Source organism: Juglans regia, chromosome 2 (genome assembly GCF_001411555.2).
Source record: "Juglans regia cultivar Chandler chromosome 2, Walnut 2.0, whole genome shotgun sequence".
NCBI lineage: Eukaryota > Viridiplantae > Streptophyta > Magnoliopsida > Fagales > Juglandaceae > Juglans > Juglans regia.
In genome coordinates, this window is record NC_049902.1 from 24336963 (window position 1) to 24362359 (window position 25397).

At 36.8% G+C, this 25397-nt stretch overlaps 3 protein-coding genes across 3 annotated transcripts; all 3 read right to left on the minus strand.

The window, feature by feature from the left end:
• Positions 1-335: 335 nt before the first annotated feature.
• LOC118347686 (ribose-phosphate pyrophosphokinase 1, chloroplastic-like) lies at positions 336-3671 on the minus strand. The gene is made up of 5 exons (XM_035687709.1): positions 3381-3671; positions 1909-2085; positions 1046-1294; positions 642-785; positions 336-560 (listed from the first exon to the last, which is right to left on the minus strand). The coding sequence occupies exons 1-5, from the start codon at positions 3552-3554 to the stop codon at positions 336-338; spliced, it is 969 nt and encodes a 322-aa protein (XP_035543602.1). The 5' UTR covers positions 3555-3671.
• Positions 3672-4997: 1326 nt separating this feature from the next.
• On the minus strand, positions 4998-13853 carry LOC109012172 (tobamovirus multiplication protein 2B-like). Its single transcript, XM_018993686.2, has 5 exons — positions 13656-13853; positions 6600-6665; positions 6421-6485; positions 5580-5670; positions 4998-5255 (listed from the first exon to the last, which is right to left on the minus strand). The coding sequence occupies exons 1-5, from the start codon at positions 13794-13796 to the stop codon at positions 5220-5222; spliced, it is 399 nt and encodes a 132-aa protein (XP_018849231.2). The 5' UTR covers positions 13797-13853; the 3' UTR covers positions 4998-5219.
• A 9584-nt stretch (positions 13854-23437) lies between these two features.
• LOC109012173 lies at positions 23438-24742 on the minus strand. Its single transcript, XM_035687710.1, has 2 exons — positions 24636-24742; positions 23438-24539 (listed from the first exon to the last, which is right to left on the minus strand). Exons 1-2 carry the CDS (start codon positions 24740-24742, stop codon positions 23438-23440), a joined length of 1209 nt encoding a protein of 402 aa, XP_035543603.1.
• Between the last annotated feature and the right edge of the window lie 655 nt (positions 24743-25397).

Genomic DNA, 25397 nt, shown 5'->3' on the forward strand with positions numbered 1-25397 from the left:
AACATCTTTAAATCTCAAAAAAACAATCTATTTCTAGTTTTCAACTCTTCATTTAATCATTACTTAATCAGTACTCAAACACAAAAATCAGTATAACTTTTATAAATTTCAAAACATAAATAATCTTTAAAAATTATATTCAAACAACTTTTTAACGTTATTTATCCACTCTCACAAACTCCAATAAATTACTTATTTTAAAAACGATTTTTATTCAAATTTTTCTCTCCTTCCCCAAAACCTAATCTCAAACAAATTCTCAAATATTTCTAACATTTTCGGTAACCAAACATGGCCTTAATTTAAAATAACATTCAAGTGAATAAAAAATTTGATCAAGGCAGATGTAAGCTGAAAAAAGATGGTGTCAAAGAGTACTCATGCAAAATTACCTCAGCAACATTGTGTCCATGACGCCTTTTGTCTACAATGGCTAAAGGCGCATCAGATAACTTTTTTGCAAAAGCACGTGCCCTTGCTACCCCACCAACATCAGGGGAAACAACTACCAAATCTTGAGAGTTTATCCTCTTACTGGCAAGATAATCAAGAATCACGGGCTAGAGAGCACACAACAAACAATAGTATCAGAGACCAATAAACTAGTGAAAGTCAACAATCAAGGCTATGGACTAATTTACCTGAGCGTATACATGGTCCACTGGGATATCAAAGTAACCCATGGACTGCCCAGAATGAAGGTCACAAGCAAGAACACGGTTTGCACCTGCTTCTGTGATAAGGTTTGCGACTAGTTTGGCGGCAATCGATTCACGCCCTTGGGTCTGGAAAGAAAAGTCACAGATGAAGAAGACAATGTTAAATTAGCCTATGAAGAACACAATATAGTGCAAATTCTTATGAACCATTGATTTGCTTAAGATGCAATGCTCAAACCAATCATGTCAATTCGTTGTGTTCAATCAAATCAGATTCAGTCATATCCCCCTTCATTGACAACTAGATCATCCAGGCTTTCTTTTTTTTTTAAATAGATAGAAAAATAATTAAAGGTCATAAAAGTACACTGTAATTTAGAACTTGCCTTTCTGTCAGCTCTCGCATATCCAAAATATGGAATCACGGCAGTAATGGTTTTGGCCGATGCTCTACGACAAGCATCTATCATTATCAAAAGCTCCATGAGATTCTCATTTGCAGGAGGGCAGGTAGGCTGTACTAAGTAAACATCACATCCTCTGACACTCTCTCGCAACTGAACATATATTTCGCCATCAGCAAATCGCTTTATGTTGATATTCCCGAGTTCCAGGCCCATATACCAAGCAATTTCCTGGGGATAAAAAAACAGAGATTGGCAATATAAGTACAGCATTCCAAGAATTATACACGTATCTTGTGTTGAGAATAATTCTAGAGGATTTAAAAAAAAAAAAACTCACATTCTCAGACATGCATAAAGAACTACATTCATCACATTTTGGGAGAATAGTAGCCGTTCAAAGCAAAGATACAACCATTTGAACAGTCCCAAAAATTGGTTCTCAGAAAGATAGACATATGGTACCTGAACGGTGAAAGGTTCAATTCCATGTCATGAAATAACGAAAAATTCATACAATGATTCCAAATTTCATAAATTGAAGACAGTGAGCATGCCAGATCACTGGTGTGCATATAATGTTCAAAACTAATATAATCAAAGAGAATTGTGGCACAACCATTAAAAAAGGGAAAGAAAAACTCTAGAAGCATGGCAGAATAAACCAAGGAGAACTTGCAAACCTTGAATGATTTATCAATACACTTATTTGTGAACAATCAGTATTGACAATAATATAGAACATGAAGACAAAACCCTTGCCCATTACATTCTTTCACCACTTAAACAGAAAATAATTCAGTAACAATATCTTACTCGTCCAAAGAATAAAGTACTAACAGTACCTGAGAAAGTGTAGGATTTGCAGTGCCAGAAAATAGTTTCAGCCTGGTACTAGTCCTGTTGATTGTTTTCTCCATGCGTGCAGTTTCCAAAAACTTGGGTAGATTCCGCTCGTTAAGGATGGGAACAATTGGTTTCCCATTTACACTTTTGAACGGTGGCTCAGATAGATCACATTTCTAACACAACAAAAAAAACACCCATATCAATTATATTTGAGGACCTAAATTACTGCATGTACCTCAAAATTTGAGAAGAAAAGCTGCTGGAATAACCATGACAGAGTTTATCCATGCCCCATAATTTTAGTTTTCACTCATATATGTTGCAAAAGTATCACAAAGGATAGATTCAAAATACTTTATGGTCACTAACTTGAAGCTCAGGACAGTAAGGCCATGTTTGGTAAACCAATTTTTTTCAAATTACTATTAGTTTTTTAATCAACCAAACATCTACAAATCTCAACTTTTCTCCTTCAACTTTTTCTATTTCAACTTATAAACCTTTTATCTAATCATTACCCAATTATTAACTAAACAAAAAAATGAGTACCCCTTTTACAAACTCCAAAAAAAAAAATACTCTTAAAAAATTATATTCAAATAACTTTTCAATTCTACCTACTCACATTCACAAACTTCAATACAAAACTTATTTTTTAAAAAAATTTATTCAAAATTTTATCTCTCCTTTCCTAAAAATCAATCTCAAAAAAATTCTCAAAATATTTCATAACCAAACATGGCCAAAAATATTGTAATTTTTTAGAATTCTTGAGAAGTTTTGAAATACCTTTTGTAATAACTTTGTGAAGAGTAATGCTCCTCATCATCCTCTCATCATCTCACAATCACGATGTAATATCAAATGATTGAAAAACTATTTGTTATGTTTTAATTGTTCCTTAATCCTTTGATGCCACAAGGTAGATAGAATGAGAATTTTTTAGGCCAAAAGTTTCTGGAGATATACTTTGTAATGAGATTTGTAGAAATTGGTAGGTAGAATTAAAATTTTTACTACGAATTATTTATGAGTTTTTGTAAATTTTTTTTAACGGAAATTGATGTTTTTTAAGGGATTATATATATTATATAATATATATATATATATATATATATATATATATATATATATATATTGATTGAAATTGATTTAAAAAGAAAAAACTGAATTTTTTTTTAAAACCAAACGTACACTTAATATCCCATCTTCAAACTAAGAAAATTATACAGAAAACCCAAACCCACAAATCAAAAGAAGGAGAACCCATTGACATTGCAACCACTTAAAAATCACAATTTAAAAATATGACAAAATTTGGCTTAAATTTTTTTCCCATTGGAATTAGACTGAAATTAAACAGAGCCAGAAAATAACCCAAAAACTCACATTTTGAAGCCATTACAGTATTTAAAAAATAAAAAATAAATCTATGCATGTATATATTATGGGGAAACAGAGAGTTTACGATGCTGTTAGGGGCTTGAATTCGAGAGCGAGAGTCGCAGGAGACGAAGCGCCTTTGGCTGAGGGGGAAGCTAGAGAACAGAGAAGAGGCAGCAGCCGAAGAAGACGCAGAACCAGAACCGGCGGCGTAAGAGGAAGAAGAAGTATATGGCAGAGTCAGCGAGGCAGCAGCCATGGCTATTGTATTAAGTGTGGTTGGGCACAACGAGAGAGAGAGAGAGAGAGAGAGAGAGAGGTTACTTTTTAATTCTATGGAGGCTGGCGCTCTCCACTTTTGCCTTTATTCTTTCTTGCGTATCAATGGCGGGTCTTTGTGTTTTCCACGAGATTCGGATTTTCGCATAATTTCCAAGGGCGGTGCGGCGTGGTGGGGTAACCAAGATACGGCGCCGTTTTAAGCTGTTTCTATTTATCAGTCAAGATGCGTTAGTAAAAAGTAGCTAGGCCAGTCAAGTCTTCCACGTTAATTCACAATTACCGTTAATATAGACAAATTTTATAAAAATAAATTTATAAATTCATGATAAATTTATTTTATAATATAAATAAGTTTATAATTTAATATTATATTAAATAATATTAATTTATAAATTTAATTTTACGTTAATTTATGAATTTAATTGTATAAAATTCTTTATGATATATAAATATATATATATATATATATATATATTCTACTTAACAAATCAGAATTCACGTCGAGCCAAATAAATAAGTTTTGTGACAACGAATTTTTATATTAAATTAAAACCTTTTTCATTTTCCTTTTTTTAAACATATAAAAATATTTTAAATTATCCCAATCCAAGAGTCTTTACTTGATAGAAGTCAATTTTTTTTTTCTTATTTTTTCTTTTGAGTTTAGATAAGGTTTGAATTATCTTGTTCTACTTTCATGGATACATTTTGGCTCCACCAAAATTAAATAATATTTAAAATGAAAAACACGATGGAAGTTAGATAAAGCTACGAATCATCTTGAGTTTTCTTGATCATGTTCAAGGCTAGTCTTAAAGAATAAAAAAAATGATATTAATAACAACATTTTAACCCTTATCTTTTTTATATTTTCTGACGTGACATATCTAATCATTTAATGTCATATTAAAAGAAAATAAATAGAATAGGTTGGATTATAAGAATTGGATACTATCAATTGAATATGAGGCCTTTGTTTGTGTTGCAAAAAGGGATGAATGGTATATACAGCAACATGCTAACTCGTGCTTAATCTCTTTTCCACGTCCAAAATATGTTATGATTTAACATAAAACGCCAAAAAAATGTGTAATAAATGAGAAGAAACATTCCAAAGAAAGAAGCTGTCCACGTTCTATGTTCACAACTGAGAAGTGAACGTGCACCAAGTCAACACAACTCAGAAGCTGTCTACATTCATGTTCAGAATTTTTAGATTCTTATTCAGAAAACTTAGAAAACTATAGAGAGAGAGAGAGAGAGAGGCTTTTAGGATAAATCGGGACCATGCTAAGTGGGAAAAGGATGAAACAAGTAGAAAGCGTGACTGAAGCAACACGTTTCCTATTAAAGCCGTAAACGTGTTTCAGACGCTTGGAGATATTGCACATATTCCTCCTGGTTACACATATCACTGCCATAGAGTTCTAGAATATCAGGAACTGGAACATTGCTAGCTTCTTCTTTTATGCTTGATATCCACACGATTTTAGGTGATATTCAATGTTACACTGAGACTAGGGATAGATCAATGTACAAGTTGGTCATCCTGACTTAGAATTTGATGGCCTGCCCATGACCATTCTTCTATCTTAATCTGTTATTTCAGGCCTTCGGCAAAGTTGGTTTGGAGTTCAGTCAGCTAAGGCACCTCTGAAGATTTTGCCAAGCCATGTTCCTAAGAAATCACAGAGAATAGAAACATGAATATTACTAACTCTGTGTCTACAAGCTTTCACTTTATTTGCTGAACCTTTTGTGGAGGCAACTCTATACTCAGAAAAAAATAAAAATAAAAACTGTAATTACTATGATATGAAATAGGATTCACTAGAGTTGCTGTCTGAACTCTAGGACCTCGAGTTTGAGAGAGATCATCAACACAGAGAGTCCTCACATTCAGCAATATATGTTACACTGAGTTTATCTCGCCCCAACTAGATCCTAAAACTCAGTCAAGATGATGTGTGGAGCGGGAAAAAAAAAAAAAAGAAGAGTATACCTCGTGAGAAAGATGAGCTTGAGAGAGAGAGTTAAGCTGGCAGCTTTCCATATTTGCAAGTAACTGGACTACTGGTTGCAGATGAGGAACACTGCAAAAAGTTGTTACTTAAATAAGGCAAGAGTGACAGGTATAAAATATTGTCAACTTAAATATCAGAGTGGCAATCGTTCTCTCTTTTATTCCGTGATATAATTGTCGCTTATGTCCCAAGGCAGCATACATATATGTATGTAATACAGCACATTATTACAGCAATGGTCATACAATGGCATGAAGATTGCGCTGGATGGTTTGTGCTTGAGAATAATTACACGGAAGCTTACATCCAAATCTGAAAAAATGGGGTAAACTGTGTAAAATGGAAGCCTACTTGCCCACAAAAAAACAAAAAATTGAGGAATGCAGTCAACAAAATACAATTTACATTGCATTTTTCTGTCAAGAACAACTGTCAGTTTTGGATAATTCAAAATGCTTCTGTTTGACACACCCCAAATAGAAATGGCCAAGCAGCTGGGGATGAAGCTGAATTACTCAGAAGGAATTCTCCAACTAATTCCGAATAAATAAGTGCTTTCTTCCAAAGCACAATTGTTTCTATGTTTAAAATTTCAGGATCTAAAATATCAACACAACATAAAAACTGCCACCCCATCTCCAACAAGGAAAGAGACCAAAAGCTTTTCAAAATGTGTTCATGACCCAGAATATGTGCCACGTCTATTTACATGTTTCCTTTAAAGTGAGAGTGACATCAGAAAGTTATTGATGTATTTTTAAAGGCCATGTCAAGACCAACTATAATCTGAAATAAAAATGGCGTTCTACATGCTACAACCTGTGTAATCCATTCTCCATATGTGCATCCAAGGATGCAATGACATGAGGCATCTGCTCCAACACCTGCAGCACAAGAAAAGAAGAATAGAAAGATCAGAATGTGGTAAAGATATCCTATTCTTAAGAAACAAAAGAATAAAATAGTCCATATTTATTTTGTGCAGCAGATCTACATACTTGCCCGGTATTCTTGATTATAGAGGTTTTAGCCAAAAGGTTCTTTGGCAGCTTTCTCAGTTGGGCCTGCATATGATACAATAATAATTTATGATCAACCATGCACAATAGACTATAAAGGAATATCAGTTTTCCTTTGACAATTTAAGATCCTTTTGACAAGCACCAATTATGTACATGGTTCATGGAAGAAAGAATGTGATTTATGTGTGCCTTAAAAATTGCACTTGATGACATGACTGGTTTGTTTTGATAAGTAACGATGACATGACTGTTCCAGTAAAAGCAAATGAGGATTCTTCTTATTTTATCTCTAGTAGATCACAGGTTTTATGTCACATATCTTTTTTTTTTATCGGTAAATAAAATTTTATTTATCATAAGAATAGGTAAAAGCCCAAGTACAAGGGTCATATACAAGAGCAACGCATAGGAGTGATGTTCTAATGATACAAGAATTCATGAATGGTCATGCCATTAAAATCAGGTTCAAATCGACCATTGGAACAACGTGTTAAAAAAGAAAGTTCTAAGTTCATCCAATGACTGCTCACAATCCTCAAGCTACACCCACCCTAGCGACAAAGTCATTCCACAAGGTCACGGCAATTTCACAATGTATTAGTAGATGATCGACGGATTCTCCGCTCTTTTTACACATACAACACCAATCCAATATTATGATACGGCATTTCCTTAGGTTATCAATAGTGAGAATCTTCCCTAAAGAAGCTGTCCATACAAAAAATGATGTCTTTAAGGGGGGGCCTTTGTGTTCCAAATGCTTTTCCACGGGAATGGATTAGCGTTACGCTTAGAGATGGATTGGTAAAAGGAGCATACTGTGAACTTCCCTTTGCCACAGGGCACCAAAAAAGCTGGTCTTCACCTCCCCCTCATAGGGACAGAATAGACTAGGTTGTAGAATTCAAAGATTGCGTTAACTTCCCAATCATTGACAACTCTAAGAAATGTGACATTCCATTGGGGGGTGCCGTTAGAATGGTCAAGGAGGTCCGTAATCGAGGCTTCCTTCATTCTTGCTATACCAAAGAAGTCTGGATAGGTTTCCTTAAGGGCCCTGTCACTACACCATATGTCATGCCAGAATTTGATTCAGGACCCGTTACTCACCTCAAATTGGGTAAAACTAGAAAATTTGGTCCATCTGCACCTAATGTGCTTCCAAAGACCCGCCCAATAAAAATCCACTCACCTCGTTCGAGCACCAACCTCCCCATGTTCTACCATACTTTGAGTCTAAAACTGATCGCCACAAAACTCCATGTTCTAGGGGGTATCACCATAGCCATTTTCCCAACAATGCCTTATTAAAAAGCTGCAAATTTCAGATACCCAAACCTCCTTAAAAAATTGGAGAACAAACGATGGCCCATTTTACCAGATGAAATTTGAGCTCATCATTCATCCCTCCTCATAGGAAATCCCTTTGTATTTTCTCCATGCGGTAAGCTACCTGTAATGAAAGCGGAAATATAGAGAGGAAATAGGTCAGTAAGTTGGATAGAAAGATGAAGAACACCACATTGGATTGGCAGAGAAATTAGCTGCAAGGGCTGCAAAATGCAACTAGTTCAACATGTGGGCGAGCGAGCACCTTCTAGAAGGCCTGGCAAATATGTCCCAAAACAAGGTGGAGATGAGTGTCTCACCCATGGTAGGCGAGCTAGAAAATTCACTAGTTGAGAAGGCGAGAACGAGGAGCTAAAGAAGCTAGTGGCTCTGATGAGACAAGAGTTACCCACCCAAGGCGAAGCAAGGACTACTCATCCAGGACGAGTGACGGTTTAGGACAGACCAGCCCAGACATGGGAACTTTCCAGAATAACACGAAAGTGCTCAGAAGAGTGGCATTGTCGTAAGCAAAATCCCACACTCCGCCTGAAGGGTCACTCCGGTGGGTCTATTGAAGGGAGTACAACTTTGGTGGCCATGCTGACTAAACTCAGAAGTATGGCCCGACGCCACATGTAGAACTCTCATTCAAGGAACAACTAAAGAGTTGGTAGACCATATGGATGCGCGAACCATGTTCTAACCATCTATCCCAGTCATCCTGTAGTGTGACAGTCAAAGCGAAAGGACTCATATCCAAGCATACCTAGAGTCAAAGATACATCAGAAGGACATCTGATAGTCCCACCCTATATAAGAAGACATGAGACAAAATCTCACTTTTAAGATCTTAGACACTTGAGACTTTGTGGAGCCAAAATCTTCCAAGGAAGCGAGGAAATAGTAGCGCAACGATCCAGCAAACCCAAGTTGTGAGGTAGGTTAGCTTCTAAGACAGGACTGAGGAATGTAGGGTGAATGTTGTATGTAAGAGGCACTTACATTTCTTTAACCTCCTCCTTTCTGATCATAAATAAATCTATTTTGGATCATTATGTTTATCTTATGTTCATTCCTTGTTTTTACGAGACTTTGAACGTATTTTCTGTTTTCATTGAATCATGATCCCGATATGTGTATCTACATCTCTGTGTGAGTATGTGTACCCTGCATCAACTTTCATGGGGTAGACAGAGTTCCCCATGCCCATTCCTGCGAAACGTCACCATGAGTTTCAAATGGGTATTCCCAGTGAGGATTGGGGTGGGCTGGTATTGTGGTGCTTGGCCACACCTAATAGACGGGATATAGAATCTCCCGACGTATCACATGGTGGTGTCCTCAAGTTGGTTGGCTAGGTAGACATTTTCCCGGTGTGATAAGTGATCTCTGCGTGAGGGACGACCTGCACTAGGGTTCAAGGAAGCTAGCTTGCACCAAGCATGGAAAGGCAGAAGGGATTTCGCCGGGACCAACAGTAGAGCAACTCATTCCCCTGATCGCATCTGGAGGCGAATGTCAGTGTGATGAGCCTTTGTGTGTTGGTTGTTGTACCCTTGATACCGATGTGACTTTTTGGATTTGACCTAGTGAGGAAGGGTGATTCCTCACCATATTATATATTCGTGCTTTGAATAATATTTTGCACAAGAGGGTAACTCCATAAAGGGTGATTCCTCGCCAAGCTTATATATAGCAGGGTGATTCCTCGCCACGTTTTACGGATTCATGTGTTTATACCTCATAAGGTGATTCCTCACCAAAGCATGCACATATCTTTGATTATTTACATGAACTGTTCATTATATCTTCAGGAGTATTATCTCTCATTAGCAGTTTTTGTCATGACTGTCTATCCTATTCATGGTTTCACTTTCGAAACCATAGACTGTGATGCAGAGTTAGAACCAGAGTGATGCCCGAGGAGGAAGAGCCGAACCCGCCTAAACCCTAAAGATTGAGAGGCCTATCTTTGTCGTAGGCGCTAGCAATAAGGAAATGTACTTAGCCTTTTAGAACAAGGCACCCAACTGTATTTGGTCTGCTGCCTATTAGGCGATGAACATATTATTTTGGTTGATTGTAATATTACAAGGAATTATAGTAATGATTTCCTAAACTGTGTTGTAGGCCCCGTTTGGATTCAGAGTTGATCTCAACTCATTTTATCTAATTTTTACAACTTTTTCAAATTCTCACGTAAAATATAATAAATAATTCAACTTTTTTCAAATCTCAAAACAATAATAATATTAAAAAATAATATTCTAACAATATTTTATTTAACTTTCAACTCATCTCATCTCAACTCACTATCCAAACCTCACCTTAGACTTCTGATATTGCAAGGTCTAATTATCGACTAGGGCTTGTTTGGAAAAAGTTTCAATCCCAAAATTTTCATATCATCTCATCTTATTCCTAAACATCACTCAAACACAAATATTTTAAGACTAATCATTATAACTTTTTCAAACTAATTATTACAAATTTCCCAAACTTTAAAAAAAAAAAATCAACTTTTTCAAATCCTCAAACAAAAATAATATTAAAAAACTATATTATAACAATATTTTACTTTATAATATTTGTTATTCAACTTTTTCTCTCTCCTTTCCCAAAATCCCATAAAACATTAACTCAAACTATTTCACTACCATTCACAAACTATTTTACTACTATTCACAAAATTCTCATCTCATCTCATCTCACTCCCAAGCTTGTCCTAGCCTCTATATTTTCCGTTGCAATCTTATCACCGAAACCATCACGTGCACTTCCTTTGGATGAGGCACACCTAACCCAATCAAACTCTTGGTGTAGACTGCTTGGCTAGCACCCTTGGCACCATGGAACCTCACCATGACCTTTACATGAGGGACGGGACGCCACAACATCTGCTTCCAATTAGAGAGTTTCTGCTCCATCTTTTCTAGGACATCATTCCAAATGGATATCGATTTTTAGTGAACACTCAACGGGAGACCAAGATATTTCATGGGTAAATGAGATATCTTACATCCTAAGATAGAAGTCATACCATACACATTTTGCACTTGCCCCACCGAAACTACATCTGATTCGGCAAAGTTCACCTTTAATCCAGAAACGACTTCAAAGCATAGGAGGAGAGCCCACAATGCACATATATGATCATGGCTAGCCTCACAAAATACCAGGGTATCGTCGGCAAATAAGAGATTTGATATATTGAGAGAGCTAGTGTTTACCTCCCCCACTGAGAAGCTGGATATAAAGCCACCCTCTACAACATCGTTGATCATTTTGCTAAATGCTTCCATTACAGAAACAAAAAGTAACGGAGATAAGGGATCCCCTTGTCTCAATCCCCGCAAACTTTCAAAGAAATTGCTTTTTGTGCCGTTAATCAAAATAGAGAAGAAGCATGCAATAGAGATGCAATGTTTGATCCATGAACACCACTTCGCCCAAACCCACATCTCTCGAGCATATAGAGTAAGAAGCTCCAATTGACTCGATCATAGGCCTTTTTCAAATCTAAATTGCAAAGAAGCCTTGGCTCTCCCAATTTGAGTCTACTATCCAAGCATTCATTGGCAATAAACACCACATTAAGTATTTGTCTCCCTTTCACAAAGGCAATTTAGGGCTTTGATATTACTTTCTCCACCACCGTGCTTAACCTATTCAACAAGACTTTTGAGATGATTTTATACATCCCACTCACCAAACTTATGGGACGATAATCTTTAGCCTCAACCACCCCTAGTTTTTTTCGAAATAAGAGCAATGAAGGTTGCAATAAGGCTTTTTTCAAACCTTCCATTTTCATGGAACTCTTGGAAGACCCCCATGATATCACTCTTGATCACTTCCCAACATAATTGAAAGAACGACATAGTGAAACCATTTGGACCTGGAGCTTTATCATCCGCCATGCTTTTTAACACTTTCCGAACCTCCATTTCTTCAAAAGGCCTCTCGAGCCATCCTTTTACTTGTGGGTCGATGGTATCAAATGTAAGTCCACCTATTCTCGGTCGCCAAGAAAATTGATCTAAAAGCAAATTCTCAAAGTAGTTGACAATGTGATCTAACCTTGGTTTGGTTAGAGATAGTCACCTGCCAACAACATATCAATCACATTGTTTCTCTTGCGCGAGTTAGCCACCCAATGGAAGAACTTGGTACATTTATCCCCCTCTTTCAACTAGAGGACTCTTGACTTTTGTTTCCAAGATATCTCTTCCATGAGAGATACCCTCTCAAGTTCTACAGACACTTGAGTTCTGTGAGCCCTTTCCACTTCTGACATTTCCCTTACCTCCAATACGTTCTCCAAACCCTTAAGTTCCTCCAAGAGTGACTTATTCTAGCTTTCCACATTACCAAACACCTGTTCATTCCAGCTCTTCAGGTCTTTTTTCAGTGCCTCCAATTTACACATTAGGATATAACTTGGAGTTCCATGGAATTTATAAGAAGTCCATCATTGTTTAACTAGATCAATAAAGCCCTCGATCAAAATGTCATTATCATTTGGTGAATAAAGCACTTCTTGCTTTCACTAGTAACCATTTGCAAGGGCATTTATGTGTGGACACTAACACAATGGAAGCACGTTACAAAAAAATTCTACCGCATAAACGCAGGTAAGAGAAAAGCAAATGGTGGATGATCTCCAAAATTCCAATCATGTTCTATCCATTTCAAATCATATGACCTGCCGTCAAGACTTTTGGTCCTTTGCCATGTTGAAGATTGATGGTCATCATGGCCTCAAGGGACCATCCATCACGTTACTAGATAATAGCTTCTTATCCAGTTCCCAAAGATAGTCTTGCTCTTCATGGTTCACCCAAGTTACCTACATGATTTGGCTCCATTCCCACTGGCCACCAACATTCACATTTGTTTTTCAGTTAAGTTCCAATGTATATTTTTATTCCTCTCATGAACACATTTGCCTTTTTGTTGTATACTACATAAGTAGTATATCTTTTGAATTGGTAAGCTACTTGACCTCAACCTTTACCCTGGTCATATAAGGGAAAGAGGTATTATTTGAACTAGAACTCACTGGCACATTATACAAGTATTCTACGAACCCTTTCATATGACCCAGGATTGATCAAATTATTCCCATACTATCAAATTTCACAATTTATATTAAATAAATTGATCAGATTTTGCCTCTCACTCTAGCTAGCCTCTCTTTCTGCTTCATCTACTTGTCAAACAGTCATTACTAGCTACATACATGCAACACATGGTCTTATAAGAAGAATGGAAGAGATTCAAAAGACCTCGCATCAGAATCAACAGAGAAACAAATTCGTGCCTCTTAATCGCACTACATATGATGTATGCACAAAAATATTGTAGTCGACGGGTCAATCGATCTGGCAAAACAAAAAATAAAAATAAAACAAATATTGTATCCTCCAACGGTATTTTTACCAATTCAAAAAAAAAAAACAAATATTCGTACTCCGATTCGAATGCGAATTAAATTCGGTGTTTCAACATTCATCTACATGTGCACATACAGAGTTCTTTCCGAAGAACATTCAATCTTTGAAATTTAACCAAAACCGACATACAAAACAGCTTTATTATAGAAAACAGGACAAACCCACTGAGCCACAATGCACTGCATCTTTAAGAACGTAAAAACTATAGAGAGACTGGGGGGGAGGGGTATAGGGGGCTAATTGCCTGAGAAGCAGAAGACTGTTGCATCAGGTGAAGGAGATTGGAGGTGGACTGAACGGTTTGAAAGATCTGATCGGCCACGGAGGCTTTGGCCGAGCCTTCTCTGCTGCTCCCGTGGTTCGCTAACTTCGCTGAGGTTGCCATTGTTTACAAAAAAATGTTTCTCCAACCTACTTTGTAAGAAGAGAAGTGATATAGAAATAACGAAATTACATTTGAGTAAAACTTATAAACAGACGTAGCTACACGTGATTTTTTTAAATTTATTTTATATTAAAATAATATTATAATTTGATGTGCTGTATGAATCTATATTAATTTATCAGTTTATTTTAATGTAATTATTTTATAGTTAAACTATTTTTCTTATAAGAAACCTCTAATCTTTAAAAAATTGTTATTTAAAAATTGACATTTTAAATTACTAAGTTAATAAAAATAACTGAAAGACAAAATTTATATAGCATAATTATTACATTTTAGAGTTTCTGATTTTTTCTTTTTTATGTTTGCCTATTGGAATTAAATACTCAAATTTCAAAAAAATGCATAATATATAGAAGTGTTATAAATACAAAAAGATTATATAAAAGTAGATAATTAAAATGATGTGCATTCATATAATCTGTTAAATTTATTTTACGTTAAAAATAATTTTACAATTTAACATATCACATTAAGGCACGTCACTTTTTAAATTTATTTTTATATAATCACTTTATATTTAAAGTACATAATTGTCGCACTACATGGACCGAACGTCACTTGTGTGTCTCATTGAATCCATTCTAAAGTAATAATAGGAAAGGATGTCTTATGTTTTCCCCCAAAGCTAATTTTGGATACTTCATTATCTAACAATATAGATAAGACTGTTTATCCGGGTCGGATTTTTTTCCGGCCCGACCCGGAACTCAGTTATTCGGATTTTGGTTACGGGTTCCAACTCGAAATACACTCGGGTTCCGGCCTGGGTGTGAAACCCGATTCACGATCCTGGTAGACCCAGGTTTCCGGATTGGAACCCGGATGAACACTCCTAAATATAGGGGATGAGATTATCAATGCCTTTAAATATGGATAATTGCAACGCACACTGTCAAATTGATAGATGAATAATGATAGCATTACCATTCTTCTACTATTCTTTTTAATTTTTGCTTAATTTTCTTTTACTTAATGATTAAAAAAATTACTATTAGTGAAATTATATATTTTTTAAATTTTTTCTTAATGATTAAAAATATTAAAAGGAAAAAAAAAACAAATACACTAAAAGTTGTAAATTGGTCGATTCTCTTTTAGTTGACGAAACTGTCTTCATGATATGGTCTTTTCTTTATCATCAAGAGAAAAATTATGGAACTCTAATCGCTAGATTTCGTTTTTTGATTTATTCCTGTAATGTAATGTATTGTTTGTTTGGAATGTTTGTTGGATTTGCCCGCCTCCAATTATTATATATATTTATTATTTTCATTAATTTTAAATCGCCCATAAAAAACTAGAATTCGAAATCCAAAAGAAATATATCTCAGTAATTACTGCTCTTAAGCTTAAGATCCTGAAGTTGAGCTGTTGAGCTATTTATTAAATTATCCTTTAATTAAAATAAAATATATATATATATATAAATGCATTGCAGTCTAACTAATAATAATAAGGGCCTGCTGGATTATCCTTTTCTTGTAACGGGTCTTCTCTTTTCGTATATACATTTTTTTTCATTAAAGGCACAGTCTACAGAGATAGCATCAAAGATAGCCTAGTTCCAAAAACAAATTCTTTTATCTTTGGTAAGTAAATCCGAAGAATATGGTTCAAAGTTCTTCACCTATATCTACCTAAAGAACTTAGGCCTGATTTGTTTTCAAGACTGAAATTTAAAATTTTAAAATTTTTTTATTTTATTATTATAACTTTTTTAAATTTCCACACAAAATAAAATAAATAATTCTATTTTTTTAAATCTCAAAATAAAAATAATATTAAAAAATATATTCTAATAATATTTTATTCAATTTTTTAACTTTAATCTCAACTCATCTCATCTCTGAAAACAAAACAAACAAATCCTACTGTCTTTAAAAAATGGAATCAGCCTTGCAAAATTCTTGTAAATTTTCCTTTTGAAAGAAATTTATCGGTTAGCACACATCTTTCTGTGTATATTTAGCACATGCACATCTTTGTATACAAGTTATAAATCATGAAGACATTATTTAAACGCTTATTTGAGTCTCACACACAAGTTACTACTAATAGTCTTAGAATATTAAAAATAAGAGGTCATGACCACATGAAGTATGGCTGAGCTCGTGTATATTTTACAATCGTGTTATCCGGAATAATAAGATTCCATATAATTCTTGCGATGGTAACAAGAAATAAAGCAAATGTCAGTGTAGCAAATATATGAACATATACAATTAAGCTATTTATTTTCTTCTCTGGATTATGTCAGTAAGCTCGTGAACATGGTGCATATTTTAATGGCATTTACCATACTGATCCGCAATTTCATGGCATATTGATTTCCTCCTACAATTGAAATATTTCCTATGGGCCAACCTACAGGTATTCGAGAACTGAGTTGTATGTATCCAGGACATTGTTGATTAAAACATTTTCTTCCATTCACCTAATAGAGTTTAAAGTCAAGGAATAAAATAAATGCGTCTATATGCAGAAATTTTCAGGAGCTATATACACCTTTGGTAAATTCGAAAAAACCATTAATGCGCCTTTTATTGCTCTTATTCCTAAGAAAGTTGGGGCCATGGAGGTGAAAGATTTTTGGCCTATTAGTCTCACTAATGGAGTGTATAATATTATCTCAATGGAACTTGCCAATTGCATGAGTACTGTTATTAATAGTATTATTTCAAAATCTCAAAATGCATTATGAAGGGGAGACAAATTTTAGATTCGGTGTTAATTGCCAACGAATACCTAGATTGTAGAATCAAGGAGGGTACACCCGGGCTCTTGTGCAAGCTAGAGAAGGAAAAGGCTTATGATCATGTTAATTGAAATTTTCTGTGTTATTTACTTGAGAGGTGTGGTTTTGGAGATATATGGATTTCATGGATAAGGCATTGTATACAGTTAGTTATTCGGTTTTGGTGAATCGAACACCAGAATGATTCTTTAACAGCTCTAGGGGATTAAGACAAAGGATCCCCTCTTCCCTTTGTCGTTTGTCATTGTTATGGAGGCATCGAGTCGTATGTTGAGAGCGGCGGTTAACGGAAGCTTCCTTGCTGGATTTTCTGTGGGTGGTGTTACCATATCTCACCTTCTTTTTGCTGATGACACAATATTTTTTTGTGAGCCAAACAGCGATCCTGTGCAGTACTTAAGAGTTGTATTACTTTTGCTTTGAAGCAGTTTCAGGCCTAAAGGTAAATCTCTCAAAGTCTAAAATGGTTCCTGTGGGTGATTTGAACAATATTCAAGGCTTGGCAAATATCTTGGGCTGTAAAGTAGCTTCGTTGCCTTTGAAATACCTCAATCTTCCGTTGGGGCTACTTTCAAGACAAAATCTATTTGGGATGAAGTGTTAGAAAAAGTTGAAAGAAGACTGGCTGGGTGGAAATGGATATATTTGTCCAAGAGTGGTAGATTAACTCTCATCAAGAGCACTTTATCTAACCTCCCTACCTATTTTCTTCCTATTTCCCCTACCTACAAGTGTGGCCTCTCGTATTAAGAAAACTTTTTGCAACTTTCTTTGGGGAGGCATTGAGGAGAAAACTAAGTTCCATATTTGTTGGTTGGAATAAAGTTTGCTCATAAATTCCATGCAATGTGTTGGGGTGCATAATGTGAGGGTTTTCAATAAAACACTTTTGGGAAAATGGTTGTAAAGATATCATTGGGAAAGGGAGGGCTTATGTAGAGAAATTATAGATTCTAAGTATGGGAGTATTCGAGAGTTGGCGTTCTAAGGCAGTTAAGGGGACACATGGTGTGTGATTGTGGAAAAATATTAGAGCTGCATAAGGAAGATTCTCCAAGTTTTTCAAATTCGCAATTGAAAGAGATAAATAGTGTTTATTTTTTACATGATATCTGGTGCAATGAAAGGACTCTAAAGCAGGTGTTTCCCATGCTCTACCAAATTTCTTGTGACAAAAAAGTTGTTGTGACTAATTTATTGTTATTATTTCATGGTATTGTCCATTGGAATGTAAGTTTTTCAAGAGCGGCTCAAGATTGGGAGTTGGATATATTTGCTTTTTTTTTTACTCGTTATATGCAATGAGACGAAGGATAGGATGATTTGGTATCCGAGTGGAAATAAAAAATTCTCGATTAGCTCCTTCTATACGACTCTCTTGGGATTTTCTAATGATTATAGTTTTCCTTGAAAGGCTATTTGGAAGTGCAAGGTACCTTCTAAGATTGCTTTCTTTGTATGCACTACATCTATAGGGCGGATTCTCACTTCGGATAATCTGAGAAAACGTGATTTCATCATCTTAGATTGGTGATTTATGTGCAAGAGACATGGAGAATATGTGAATTATCTTTTGTTACATTGCAAGGTGGCCCAGTGTTTATGGAATGAGATCTTTAATCAGACCAAGATGGCGTATGTTATGCTTGGAAGAGTTAGGGATATTCTGAGGTGCTAGACAGGAATTAAGGAAAATGCCCACATCGCTACTGTGTGGAGAATAATCATTCATTGCAATATGTGGTAATTGTGGCTATAGAGAAACAAGAGGTGCTTTGAAGACATGGAGCATTCTTTGAATGAGTTGAACGATTTTTTTACAATACTTTACTCTCTTGGGGGCTTCAGCCGTTATTTGTAATACGGACAATATTCATGACTTATTTGTATCTCTCATTAGTGCTTAGATGTAAAACCTTACTCTTACTTATAAGAAAAAAAAAGTTACTAATGAATGATCCATATGCATGAAAGTTTTCAAAGTCAAGCCTAAGGTCAAGTTAAATTAAGTTTACAGTATGATGTGCTATTACTGAATCTTCAACTAATTTTTCTTTATTTTTATGTTTTAATGTCCCAGATGATGATGGTATGGACACCGAGCAGGAGTGTCAAGAGTAGATTTATGTTCTAGAGACTTCTTTTTTTTTATAAGTAATAATATTATATATATATATCAATAGGAGTAACCAAGTACATTGGAGTATACAAGAAAAACACCTAGCCCATACAAAAAAGTCCCTAATGACCCAAAAGCCCATGAAAACCCACCCAAAATACACAAAGCCTGAATTGGAAAACTATCGATACACCCCCCCCTCCCCAATCCCCTAGATTCCGTGAAAAAAATCCTCTACCCAAACATCCCACTACAAGAACGTCTTCACAAAGCCCTCCCTTTAGCCTTCCCTCGACTTGAGCTAGCTCCCTTAATATCGTAGTTGATTGCCTAAGAAAGATTATTTAACTCCCTAATTTTCTTAAACTTAGATTTGGTTTCAAGCGTGTGGCTCACCTTGATTGCAGTGAGTAGTGCCTTAAATTGGTCTTCATATTCTCCCTGTTCTCCATATGAAAGTCCTAGGATTTGTAGAAACCCATTATCTTGATTTAGAATCCAATCTACTGTTGAACCCGCTATATCGTTAATCGGAGGAAGAGAAACCAAAGGAACGACATTATTCCCAGCCACAATACCCGATTGCACTCCCGACTCTAAACCTTCCCCCACACAAGGCACCAATGACAATTCTAAACTTCCCCCCACATGAGGCACCAATGACAAATCGATAATTTCCTTCTCGCCAAATGGTTGCTTGACAGGTATATGGTTGTTTTCCCCTCCATCTCCCCTCCATCTATTACCATTACAGGTTCCTCCCCTCCATCAACATTTTGTGTATATGCTCCACCCCTTGACGATCCTTGTTGTGCCACTTTGTCTGACCCTACTACTTCCTCAAGAGGGGAAGCACTACCATTTGTTACCCTGTTTGCATCTTCTAAAAGAGGCTCGATTGTTTCTTCTAAAATACTCGAGACCTTGGAGGGACCCCCGTCTTTAACTACAAATGAACCCTGGACAGAAGGACCAACTACATCTGTAACTGGTGCATGAGACCCTACAGCTTCCTCAAAAGGCATAGTGACACTGGCATGAACAAAGATGTCAGTGTCCAACAACTCTATCGTTGACACACCATTTGCCTGCACACTTTCTAGCACACTTGCTAGCACACTTTCCGACACACTTGCTGGCACACTTGTACCCACGATTAGGTCCAGCCCCTTATCCACCTTAATGATTAGATCTCTTACATAATTCATAACTCCCTTCAATTGAGATTTGACATCCCACAAGACCCCTTCCAACTCTCCCAAAGTCACTTGAGATCTTTTGTCTCCTACAAGTGTCTTGCCCTTTCTTTCTACCGCTGAGCTAGTCTCGGCCTGACTATCCGCCAGTGACCTCAACATCGCTGCGTACGAAGCACCTTTGATTCAGGAAGGCCTTCCCACTGTTTTCCCATCAACAAACTCACCACTTCGAGAAGTGACTTTGAATTCGGTGACACTTAGAATGGACTGCAGAAAGCCTTTCCATCCAATGTCATTTGCGCCCTTCGGAATCACCATCAAACATTTCCTCCTTCCATTACGGAATTCTAAGAGCTGCAGAAAACTGCCACTTGCATTAACATGATGTTGAATGCTAAAAAATCCATTACCCATCCTTAACTCTCTAAAGAAACCTTCATGGTAGTTAAGGTCTAAACAATCCTCAATCCCCTTAGCCACCCACGAAGTGGTCATCCTCCCTAGATACATGAACTTAGCTATCCTTTTACTACGTTCAGAAATACGAAAGGTGTTTCCTCCCTCTTTCGTAAAAATGAAAGTTTTTTATTCTACTTTCAACCACCTCTCACTATCCAACTGGGACGAAACCGCATCGTGTTTCGTCGTCATTGTCAAATCCCATTGCAAACTGTTCCTAGTACCCCCTACTGCTTCCACTTCATCCTAAGGTAAAACAAATAACTGTTGGAGGCCTTGAGTTCACAAATTTTCTTGCAAAATATCCTTGAGATAACGGAGAACTTCCAGTCACCGGAGGATGACGTCGGATGCCCACAATGTGGTCGCCGGAGTCCGTTGAAACAGTCTGTAGTGGTGGCTAATGGAAAAACTCAGATCGTAGATCGCCGGAAGAAGAAACAGAAGAGCAGCAGAAAGATACCAGTCGCTGGAGAAGGACCGACGTCGAAGGCCCCACGACGAAGACGCCTGGGTCTGTCGATCAGTTCTGTGACGGATTCAAAGTGCACATAGACCGACGTCGGCCAAAAAAAAAAAACAGAGAGAGAGAAAGTGTTTGCCGACGAGGAACCGACGCCGACAGCCCTCGGTGAGGACGCCGGGGCCAGTCGACCTCGTCTGTGACTGCGGTGTCCCTCTCCGATCGACGGTGGGTGGGGGTGGCGGCGAGATAGGAAGGTTAGGGTTTCTCTCAAATCACTGTTCACACACGGGTTAGGCTTCATACAGAGAGAGAACTATTTAAAACTTAGGAAATATGTTCTAGAGACTTTACCTTCGAATAAGTGTTATTGCCACATAAGACTAGTTTATGCTTGCTTTATTATATTTTAACCTTCGTGTTATGAAACTTTGTTATGCCACGTAAGTTTTATGATTCAATGTACTGAACATGGCTTTTGCCTATTCTTTTATTAATATACTTACACTTATCAAAAAATAGTTTTATAATTGAATAAATGAGATATTTTTATGATGACGAGTCTATTTACTAGGCATAATGTTACGGATGTACATGACATTCTTGACCCAAGAGAAGGGGTGTTACAAAACCACCCTCCACAACACCTAAGATCATCTTGCACAGAGCCTCCATTACAAAAACAAAAAATAGCCAGGATAGAGGATCATCTTGTCTCAAGCCTCAGGAGCTTTTAAAGAAACTCATCAGTGTGCCATTCACCAAGATAAAGAAGCGAATAGTGGAGATACAATGATTGATCCCTGAACACCATTTAGTACCAAAAACACATTTCTTAAGCATGTAAAGCAAAATCTCCAATTGACTTGGTCCTAGGCTTTTTCCATATCAAGTTTGCACAAGAGTCTTGTCTCTTCCCGACTTAGAGTCTACTATCCAAGCATTCATGAGCAATAAAGCACCAAATCCAAAATTTGCCCACCTCTAAAAAAACCATTTTCGGCTTGGGTATTAACTTCTCGACCACCATGCTCAATCTACTCACCAAGACTTTTGAGAGGATCTTGTACATTCCACTCACCAAGCTAATAGAACAATAATCTTTTACCTTTACCACGCCAAATTATTTTGGAATGAGAGAAATAAAGGTTGCATTGAGACTTTTTTCAAAACTTCCATTTTCATGGAATTGGAAGATCCCCATTATATCGTCCATAATCACTTCCAAACAAGTTTGAAAAAAAGTCGAGAAGCCATCTAAACCTGGAGCTTTGTCACCTGCCATAAATTTTTACTGCTTCACAAAGCTCCATCTCATCGAAAGGTCTCTCAAGCCATCCTACTTCTTGTGAATTGAGAACTTCAAAATTAAGTCCATCTAAACTTGGTTTCGAAGAGCAAATTCTCATAGCAGTTCACAATGTTTCTATGACTATTTTCAGGTTGATTTGAGGTAACCACCCCATCCGCCATCAATGTTTCTATGACATTGTTTCTCCTATAGGAGTTAGCCACCCAGTGAAAGTTTTTTTCTGTAACTTATGAGAGCTATATGCAGAGGGTGAAAGAAAATACACGGAGAAATGACACGCTTTGTCATTGACAGATCAATTAAAGTTATTCCTTTGTCAAACCCCAGTCTTTCAAGCATAATGTTCTCTAGGGATGGGTCAATGCCATGCAAAAAGATTTTCTTAAAATCATTCAAAACAAAGGCCATTGATATAATGATATGATTGCATTATACAAGATATTTTTCATTAGTTTATGCGAATTACATGCATGACTCTTTTGTGAAAGACATAGTCTCAATTTTTAAGGACTGGCCCCAAGAGGGGAGGAAACTGAGTTGTTTTTACAATTGAGGTTCCTACAGGGAAGGAATTGGAGAACGTTTACTAATTAGCTTCAAATCTTTGAATGAGTTTGAACAACCATAACAAACATCAAAGTTCTCCTTAAACTGAGCTTCAGGATTATGATGTAAGTACTACGAACCTTCTTAACCCAGTTTTATGACACAAACAATTAAATCATTTGTAATGCCATCAATATATACACAAAACATGTACAAATTTTCAAACAATTCTCACTCAGAGTATTGAGCTTTATTCTCAAGAATTATGCCAAGCATATCTAAAAGCTGTAACATCATTTCTTTCTCCCATCAGCTGTGATACATGCCAACATATCATAAAAGCTATAATTAAGCTTGATTATTAAGATAATCTCTAAAACCTCATCAAAAGTAGCCTACGAGTTTCAAAAATCAAAGAGGAAAAAGTGCAAAGAGCATTATGAATAGAAAAGGCTCGAAACATAATTATATGAACTTTTCCGGACATTGCCGTACTTGAAGTGAAGTTACATAGAATCAATTGTTTCGATCTCACAGCACATAGCAAATACCTCTCCAACCATGTTAGTATGTTACACTACTCTAAACAACCCTGCCATACTATCCATATTACTTATTCAGTGCATTGGGTAGATGGACACGTTTTACACGGAACAAAATCTTGATTACTATATAATTACAATACAAAGCAAACGAACACAAGGAAAGCAAATTTTCGAACCTTGTTACGAAGAAGCCGCCTTGATAGCTCTCTGCAATTCAGATTCTAAATCGCTCACCCGATTGGTCTTATTTGATTCCCTTAGCCCATTCTCTTCTCCGCCACTCTTCTTGCTCTTCCGCTGCACAAACTCCCTAGAAGTCTCCTTCGATTCTCTACGCCCATTGTCTTCTCTGCCACTATTCCTGCTCCTCCACTGCTCAAACTCGCTAGAACTTTGACCGGGAGGCGGTGAAAGGTTCTTCCCTAAACCATCACTCTCCCGACGAATATTTTTCACAGAACCCCTGGTTCTCATCTCCTCCAAACTCAGCTTCATCTCTCTATTTTCCTTCTCCAAAGCCTTCAAATCCCTTCTCATCCAGAAACACATTACCTTCAACAGTTCCGAATCACCCTCATTACTCTCACCACCGCTCGCCACCTGCTTCACCTGTTCAACCCTTTCTATACCAATCTTATTCACCGTCAAATATGGCAATCCCTTTCCCCCATCAGCCGGAAAATTGACACCCCACCGCATATTCACCATTACCCTTTTGGTCACTGGAAATGACGTCTTTGCCATAACACCAACTCCAGACAAAAATCTATCTTTCCGACTATTCTTCCAAGCCAATTGCCTCTCCGGTACAAACCCAATTCCACCATTGGAATGAACACCGCCATTCTCTAAAGAACTCGGGTTTGTAACTCCATCTTTGCCACCAAAAGGCTCCAATTTCAGCTCCTGCCAAACAGATGACCCCTCTGACACAAACCCACTTCCGAACTCATCATTTGAATGTGACTCGGGACCCAAATTGACCCCACTATTGGAGTAAGACCCATAATTAACTTTATCCCCACCATCGGAGAAAGGCCCAGAATTTTTATCAGAAACAGGGTCAGAAAAAGTTGATTTTCTGAGGGAAAAATGGCCGAATTGGGGCTTTAGGTGGAGAGAGAAAGTAGGGATGGGAGTGTTTGTCGGGGAGAGGGAGAAATTGGCAGAGAAGACGAGGGGGGAGCTGTTGGGGGAGCCAAAGAGGCCAAGGCCAGACTTTAGGGAGAGAGAAAAAGGAGGGGAAGCTGTGGAGGTGGAGGTGGTGGGATGGTAGGATAACCTGAGGGAAGGGCCAGAGAGGAAGTTGGTGGAGAGGGAGAAGGAGAGGTCAGAGGAGGAGGTGGTGGTGGCTGGGATGGTGGTGGAGGAGATGAACGGCTGGTTCAATATGGTTAGGGGTATTTTGGCTTTGAGGGTTTCGATTTGGTGGCGGTGGTGGTGAGCGTGGTGGCGATCTTCTTGAAACTCGAGGGAAAGCTTCATATCTACCGGCTGTATCTGCGTGTAAAGGATTTGTGTAATGAAAAAGGAAGAGCAGATTGCTGATAATCTCTTTTGGATTGGAGCTTCGTGAAGTTCTCTCAGGTTGTCGCTACTTTAATGATCAGGTTATATGCAGTGCTGTCAATGAACGAACTCATCTGCGAAGGCAAAAGTTCTCTTTGGATCGGAGGCTGCAGCTCAAAGGGCGAAAAGAAAAGTGGAAAAAATAAAATTATGTACTCGTAAAACATTTACTTAGCCCTTATGTTAGGTTTAGGTTGATACGAGATGACCAGAAATAAAAGTAAAAGAGATAAATAAAATATTATTAAAATATTAATTTTTAAAATTATTATTATTTTAAAATTTAAAAAATTAAATTAATTATTATATTTTATATAAAAATTTATAATAATTATAATAATAAGACGAAATGAATTAAAAATATTTTTCAATCCAAACTTAACTTTATTCACCTAATTTTTGAAGTTTTCTTTTATATTTTATTTTTGTAATGAAGGTAGTGTATTGATAGAAAGCCACGTAGATATATAATTTTTGTGAGTACTCAATAAGAAAATTATGAATGTCAATGTGACTATACGAGTTATACAAGCCTAAAACCTAAAAAAAAAAAAAAATACATGACTATGAA